General features: G+C 38.9%; 1 protein-coding gene across 3 annotated transcripts; it reads left to right on the top strand.

Moving 5' to 3' along the window:
* The first annotated feature begins 1968 nt into the window (after positions 1–1968).
* On the top strand, positions 1969–7974 carry ormdl1 (ORMDL sphingolipid biosynthesis regulator 1). Of its 3 annotated transcripts, XM_061053909.1 has the most exons (5): positions 1998–2126; positions 2914–2999; positions 4436–4615; positions 5650–5801; positions 7021–7974. In XM_061053909.1, exons 3-5 carry the CDS (start codon positions 4442–4444, stop codon positions 7154–7156), a joined length of 462 nt encoding a protein of 153 aa, XP_060909892.1. In that variant the 5' UTR covers positions 1998–2126; positions 2914–2999; positions 4436–4441; the 3' UTR covers positions 7157–7974. The 3 variants fall into 3 exon arrangements, with proteins under 3 accessions (XP_060909891.1, XP_060909893.1, XP_060909892.1); XM_061053908.1 differs by lacking the exon at positions 2914–2999 and having other exon boundaries at positions 1969–2126; XM_061053910.1 differs by lacking the exon at positions 2914–2999 and having other exon boundaries at positions 1989–2122.
* Positions 7975–8218: the final 244 nt, after the last annotated feature.

The raw sequence follows: 8218 nt of genomic DNA, 5'->3' as shown, positions 1-8218 counted from the left end.
CAGAGTTACAGAGTCTGAGACAACTTCAGAAATGCTGATGTTTTAAATGAGATATGTGTTTACACAAAATGTAGTGGGTAAACATGACTGAAAGTGTAAAGTAGGTATGTTTAGGTTGTTGGACTTTACTAACATTAGCTGCTCTGCACCCTTTCTGAGCCAGTCAGACTCACTTAGCTTACATTTAAAACCCCAAAACACCCGTAAACTATCTCTCGTCGTTACAAAATCTTATCGAGATGAATGTTTTACGTGGAAAATTCTTAAATAGCATGGTTAAATACTGACCTGAACTAAGCTTTAAGACTGTAGCCTCTGTGTAATCTTTCATAAACAACACACGGGCAGCACGCCGGAAACGCGCGGATTTCCCGCCCCCTTCGCTGCACGCTGATTGGCTAGAAGGGACAAGAGGGCGGGGTCAGTATTAAGAGGGTAGTATATACACCCTGAGTAATGTCTCACAGGCACAACGTTTTGTCAGGCTAATAAAAAAACTGATTCCAGTGGTTTTGTCATAACTAACACAAACACATTAGGCTCCAACTAACCTTAAATCGATACTTAGGCTATTTAATACACATTTTTGTAGGTGATTGTGTGTGCTGATCAGCTTTCCGGTGGGTTGGACAAACACAATCTGAGAAGACTAAACAATATATTTATTTAATTTTTTACTTTTTTTTTATTGAGAAACAGTGACCACACAGAGTTACATAACATATTACCACGAAAAGACAAAGCAAACAACAACCAGCAAAACATGAAGAAAAAGAACAAACGTAATATAACATAGAGGTATCAAAAACAGAACTAAAGTTAAGTAACATATTAAGGATTTCCAAAAAGGCTCAGTGTTTCTCTGCTTTTATATCTTTAAGTCCAATGTTAAGACTGGATTTAGTGTTAGGTTTCTATATCAAATTGCTGTATTTTTGGTTCCATTTGCATTTGTGTACATAGTACTTCCCATCCAAAAATTATACATATACATTCAAGATGAACCATTTTTGTCTCTTCATCTCTTATTGTAATATTTTTTAAATCATTTTCCTTTAAGTCGACAGTTAAACCAGTCAGTGCTATTGAATAAATATGGGGGCAATAAAACAATAGTTTCAGTTTGGATAAAAAAATATATATATTGTGTCACTAACAAATTAAAGACGTTGCCTATAAAATCATACATTTAATAAATCCAGATAATCAGGAAGCTAAGCTTTACATGATTAAATTAACACATTTACGATTATAAAGTTGTAATTTTATGAGATTAAACTTGCATTTTGTGAGATTGACATCAAGAATATTTTTAATTGGTGGAAATAATGTGCAGACAGTATGAACATGTTTTTGTGTTTAGTACTAATGATGCTCATGGTATTAATATTTAAGATAATCTATCAGAAAGACAATAATATGTGAATCATACAAACATTAGACACCAAGAATAAACCATCTTTATGAAAGGAATTTGCAAATTGCCCTTGAAATTCATTGACTTTTAAAATGCTTTAAAGATTGACTGGAATTACCAGGAAATTTACACTTTAAATTCAACTTTATCATCGTAAAATTACAACCTTGTTCCCGTAAATGTTCAACTTTATTATTGTAAATTAACAATTGTATTCTGGTAAATTAGTTTTTTTTTTATCCTCGTTAATGTAGACCTACGACTTAAATCTGTTTAATTTATAACATTGTTGTAAATATAGGATTTTAATCTTGTACATTTACGACTCTAATCTCATAATATTACAACTTTCTTCAGTTATGACTTTATTCTCGTAGTTCTAAGACTATAATCTCTAATGTTTTCCTGTCATTTTACTCCTTCGTAAAATGCAAGATTCAAAGATGTGGATAAAAAGTTGTATTTTCTCTAACAATGAACATGAATAAATGTGTCAGTTACTTTTTAAGTGCTGCCTGAGAAGACAAAAGAAGGGACATTAGTTTCACTTTTGTCGACGTCACCACGTCTACTTCCGGTCGGGTCAGGCTTTCTGCGCTCGTGAACTGCACACATCAACAAGGAGATAACCCATTTCTCTCCGTAGCAGTTGTTTCTATAAATACCTTCACTGCTCGCTCTCCACCTGTGAGGTTGCAACGCTGGGTGTGTAAGTGCTACATGTTACATTTCTACTACGTCACGTCACTTCGTGATTTCTGTTTGTTGTTAACGACGCTGAGCAACTTGTAGGTAGAAATAGTGGTGTGTGTGTGTATGTGTGTGTGTGTGTGTGTGTGTGTGTGTGGGGGGGGGGGGGGGGGGGGTCGTCTCATGTTTACAAACCTACTACACAAGGCAAGATGGACATTACAGTAAAGATAACATCGGTGTTAGTTCATGTTGAAATATAGATCCAGCTCAGTCTGTCTGATTTCATGTCTTTGTTTTTGTTATCATTCAGCAAGTAGACTAAGCCAGTGCAGCTGCGACTCTAGAGTCTGTGGGGGGCCCTAGGCAAAAAAATAATTTGGGGGCCCCTCCAACAACTATCATATCTACTCGTGTCCCGGTGCTCTTCCTCTTTCTTCTTTCACTGCCAGACAGATATCTCCTCTTCATCTTCCTCCAGTGATTTTCACTGATGAATGGAGGAGTAATACATGAGATGCTAAGCAGGGCAATGAGAGTGAGTGCTGTCACACAGATGGGGGCCCATTAGGGAGGTTTGCCACTGTCATTGCTAAATTTGCACATTTTGAGCGACTGCTGTGGTTTAAAGTTTGTCAGCTCTCAGGGGCCCCAAGCAGTTGCCCACCTTGCCTGCTGACAAGCAGCTCCTCTGAGCCAGTGACAGTGGTTCTAGCAGCAGAGCACATTATTTGTGTCAGAGTTGAGTCAGCTTTAGTCCAAGGACTGTCCCAAAGGAATGGATCTTATCATCATTTGTGTTACAGGGCAAATTTATCTGCTACTTCATGGTGCAACAATACATCTCTTTATATTACTTAAAATAAGTACCAGTATCCAAAATGAGTTATAGGCACGTAAAAGACTTACCCTACTTATGGACAGCAACTTTGGCCTAATGCCAGGACAATGATAATAATGTTATTGTGATAGTATTTATTTATGGAGAAGTTTTCTTAACTCGCATGAAAAAGTTAAAACAAATCACTTAAACCAACTAAGCAATTCAAGAAGACAAGCATATAAACAAGGCACAAAAGAACAGGTGACATCAGCAAAAAAAACTCCATACAATCAGAGCCATCAACAGACAACAAAAAAACAACAACAAATAAAACCAGGAAGCTCGAGGATTCACGCAACGTCTGAGACTGAGGTTGAACATCATACATGCGTTTTAATACAAACACTCCTCATTCACTGTGGTGTATTTATTCAACTTATATCTTTAAGTGAAATTGTAATCCTGCTGTTCAAATGTGAACGTTGACTTCTTCTTGTGCGGGCATGCAGCAGGCTTTAGGGATTTAACAGAAAGTCATCATTGCCTTAAATGGATGCAACTTAAGCCCTATTAGTTTTCTTTAATCGAGCCTGGCAGCTGAATATGTGCCAGAGGGCAAAGTGCAATGAGATTGCACAATTTGTTTGTCTGTTATCACATTCAGACTTGCAGGAAGGACAAAGTGCTTAAACTGCACAACAGATAGGCATCTTTAAATAAAGGTATACTGTGAAGAGAAGTACGCAGCATGCACTTTAGTACTGCAGCATATTGTTAGAGGTTGTGTTTTTGAAGAGTCACACATTTGTAGGATTCAGAGCTTGGTGTAACAGTTTTTATAATGTCGAGGTAAGTCAAGAAAAAGCTGCACAACCATGAGTGTTGGACTGTTAACTGTTGATGTGCATGGAAAGTGCCACCTGTGTCTGCTAGGAGAGTAACAGAGATGAGTTAGATATCCTGATTCATTAAACCATTCATGTCCACAGTTATGATTACACTCACAGCTGAGCAAAGAATAACTCAGTGGACATTCATTAACGAGGGTACAGCCCCAGTTTTTGTTTCGGTGAAATAGTTAGTCACAGGGTTTTGCAGGTTTCTACATATTTTCACAGAAAAACCTTTGAATCAATCAGATAGAAATATTCAATCTTCATAATTCTTCTCTCTCTCTCACACACACACACACACAGTCTAGACTCAAAAATAATAACGATAATGTTTTTCTTGGTTCAGTTGTCACATCTTGCAGACCTTTGGGCCACCTCATTAGCTTTCTGCAGTGCAGGGTCTGTCTATGGTGTCGTATGGGGGGGGGGGTTCAATCTTAAAGATAAGGATTTTGACCCTGACAGATTACAAAGGCATCCAATGCTGCTGAGAGAAAGTTTTTTTTTTTTTTGTCACATGTCGAAGATATCTTCCTTCAATAGGGTGTAGTGAAGGCAGAAAAACACGCAGGTGCTGTGTGGAGAATATCAAAATGTGTTTTCTGTCCTCAGACCAGAATGAATGTGGGTGTGGCACACAGCGAGGTGAACCCAAATACTCGGGTCATGAACAGTCGGGGGATCTGGTTGACCTATGCACTCGGTGTTGGCATACTTCACATTGTGCTCTTGAGCATTCCTTTCTTCAGCGTGCCATTGGTGTGGACTCTCACCAACGTCATACACAACTTTGTAAGTTTAATTCTCACACTGTCACTGCTGCTCACAGGGCCAAACCGATCATCGAGACCAAACGTCAAATGACTTTCGAATCCGTAAAACAAATAATTTACTCCAAGGGTGTAATCGAGGAGAATTTGAAAGTCAGTCGGAGCCTGCCAGGCCGAATGAATCTTGCATGTGTTCCAAACAGCCTGGTGTCTGTTACCTTCAGCGGGGCCTGTTCTGTGTTTGCTTATCAAGATAGCCTCTTTTTTTGGGGGGGGGGGGGGGGGTTGTCATTTTGGCAGCCTGATGCATGACCTATTATGATAATTTCCTCTCTGCCCGTTAAGTCCGTAGCGAAAAACTGACCTTTCATTGTTACCAGGCTGGCCTCAATAAAGAAACAAAGTCGATGTGTGTGACATCATGAAGTTGTGCAAGCTCGGAGCAGTTAACAAGGATTTTGTATCGCGGCCAAATACGGAAGGCTATTAACAGTAACCACGGAGGTCAACTATAGCCTTTTGTTTTCACACAATACAACAGCAGTGTGCTGATTATGACTTGGAAGAATGCCAGTAGTTTAGTTGTATTACTTTTCCCTCTGTAATGCAGGTTTTCCATATAAAACTGCATTCCTGTGTTTTGACTTAGCGGCGTGTAATTGGAAATGAGTGTCGACCCCAAGATAGAAAACGTGGTCATTAATCTGCGTCAACAACCTCTGCTCTGTCTGCTTTAAATACCACACCTCTGGCAGCAGCCCAGAGTTAGTTGTTTTTATTCTCTCTGGTTAAACAGATGTTATCATCACAAATCATTAAACCAGTTTGCAAGTGCTGTATTCAATTTCCATTCATTGGAAACCTTATCCAAAAGTTTGATGATAACCTCAAATTCAAATGACTTGGGACACATTTTTGCCTGATCGGCGTTCCTTTTTATACTTTTTAAGAGAGCACACAAAAACGTTCACCTAATGCTCTCTGTATGAAATGTTCTTCTTCTTCTTCCCAGGCGTCAGTATTGCGACAATGCAGCCTGTGTTTTTGTCTCCACAGGGAATGTATGTGTTCATGCATGCAGTGAAAGGCACGCCCTTTGAGACCCCTGACCAAGGAAAAGCCAGACTTCTTACACACTGGGAACAGCTGGACTACGGCGTTCAGTTCACTTCGTCCAGAAAGTTCTTCACCATCTCTCCAATCATTCTGTACGTATGAGGAAATGATACGATTCTGTCTTCACACTGATCGATTATTCAGAAAAGGACACAAGCGTTCAATCACATTCTTGTTTGTTCACACTGACGGCCAGATATCAAAAAGACACTTCTTCATCATCTTTAGAAAGTATTGATAATGGGTGCCATATAGCCTAGCGGTTATGTTGCATGCACCATGTACAGAGGCTGTGGTCCTCTGCTTCATGTCTTCCCCTACTCATTTCTCCAAACATTTCCTTCTTATCTCTACAGCTGTCCATTCCAACAAAGGCAAAATGGCCCCAAAAAACATAACTTTAAAAAGTATTGTTAATGACAAATAGGCCACAGTCGTGATTATTATTTACCTTTTTTTTTGTGATCAACTTTTTATTGAAATTTTACTAAAGATGCTTATACACATGAGCTTCAATGACAGAAACCAAAGACAGCATCATCAAACATACAAACTATTTACAGATCGCCGTTGCCTTGATGAGGAAAAATATACATAAAATTTAAAACGAAGACAAAATTACTGAATGAAATTATATTATTTACCTTTTTAGCAAAATATGGATATGACCTGGATCATTTTTCAACCTTGATATCGCCGGTTGTGTTTACATAAGAATGTAGTAAACATGTAAGGCAACTTTGGAAACACTTAGTTTCTACCTAAGCTAATGCAAAAAAAAAAAAGAAGCAAAACAGCTCCCCCAAACTGCATGAATGTGCACAGCCCGCCCTCGATTTGTTAAATAAAACAGTCTGAAAACAACCATCATTGGGCACCGGTTGTCTAGTGGTTAGTGCGTGCGCCCCATGTACGGAGGCTATAGTCCTCCAAGCGGACGGCCTGGGTTCGAATCCGACCTGTGGCTCCTTTTCTGCATCTCATTCCCTACTCTCTCTCTCCCAGATTTCTGATTCTATCCACAGACCTATCTCTCCATTAAAGGCATAAAAAGCCCAAAAATCAACCTTAAAAAATAAACAAGAACAATCATAGACTTTATCATTAATAATTCTGGCCGTCACACACAATGTAGTTATCCTGATTGATCTATTGTCAACGTTGAACAATCATAGACACTAAAACGATGATATTTATTGGACAATACTGCACAGACAATTGTTCTGCACTGTTTGTTTCCCTGCCTTTGTCTTGAATATGACAAATGTAACGGTTTATCGTTGAATCTATCCATCTCTTTTTGCTCCTCAGATACTTCTTGGCAAGTTTCTACACAAAGTACGACACAACACACTTCATCATAAACACGGCTTCGCTTTTGAGCGTCTTAATCCCGAAGCTGCCGCAGCTACACGGAGTGAGACTTTTCGGTATTAACAAGTATTGAGTTGTTGTAGATGCTGCGCCTCTTAGCCGCGGAGGTAAAGTCCTGCGTAGCACCTAACCAAGAAGTTGTACAGTTTGTGTAAAAGTCACTGTTGTTTAGATATATCAGGGTTAAGATAAGATGTTTAAAAGAAACCAGGAGTAGGTTTGTAGGTGACAGGATGCCATATGCATTACTAACTTATGTGAATATTTAATGATGTATTTTTGGCCTGCGCAGACCTGGGCTGGCCCAGGCGTCGTTGAGGCTTTTGTTTGAGTTTATTTCTGTCTTTCCCTCCAATTCTCATGGCAACACAATTTGTGAGTACAAGTCCGTTTGTAGCCACAAAGATGTCCCAAATGTATTTTTCAAAGATGTTTACTTATCGACGGTGATTCGGGGTCAATCGGCACGCTCTCATTTTGTAATGGGTGTCAAATGTATTCATGCTGAGTGGAAAGTAGAATCATTTCCTGTTTTGCATGATGTCCTCAGTGTGTGAATCATTTCTTATTTGTATGTCAATCAGAAAAGGGCAGGCTTTTTTCATTGTACAGTTTTTTTTTTGTGTGAGAATGTTTTGTGTCCTGTATGTAGAAATGAGACAAATAATTCTTGTCAGATTATGTGTTTACTCAGAGAGGTCTGCAGTGTCTGTGATGAACTTATATTCATGTAGCTGCTCTCTTTAGATTATGGCTTTTTTTTTTGTTGCTATTATCAAGGCAGCTAGTCCTGCTTTGTTTGGCCATAGCTCATAGTACTCATGATATTTCTCGTTCTAAATCTTATTAAAATGTTGGTGCCCTCCGAGTGTTCCAACTCTTTTGCCTGTTCTTTGGGTTGCTCCTTCTGATGCTGAGATTTAAGAGATGTTATGAACCTTTCAGGGACTTAAAACAAAGGACACAGTTAGTTGAGAAGATTCTCTCAGATTATCTGTGAATCTTTAAATTATCTGGTTTAATAGTAACTACAGAGAATATTTCACAGCCTGCAAAAAAGACCTGAGAAGTTCTCTTGATCAGAAAGCAGAGAGCTCCGCTGTCGCTACAGCTAACCTTTGACCTGAGAAGTAAC

This window comes from Labrus mixtus, chromosome 13, assembly GCF_963584025.1.
Source record: "Labrus mixtus chromosome 13, fLabMix1.1, whole genome shotgun sequence".
Taxonomy (NCBI): Eukaryota; Metazoa; Chordata; class Actinopteri; order Labriformes; family Labridae; genus Labrus; species Labrus mixtus.
The sequence above is the reverse complement of the archived record's forward strand: the minus strand, read 5'-3'. Positions and strand labels throughout refer to the sequence as shown.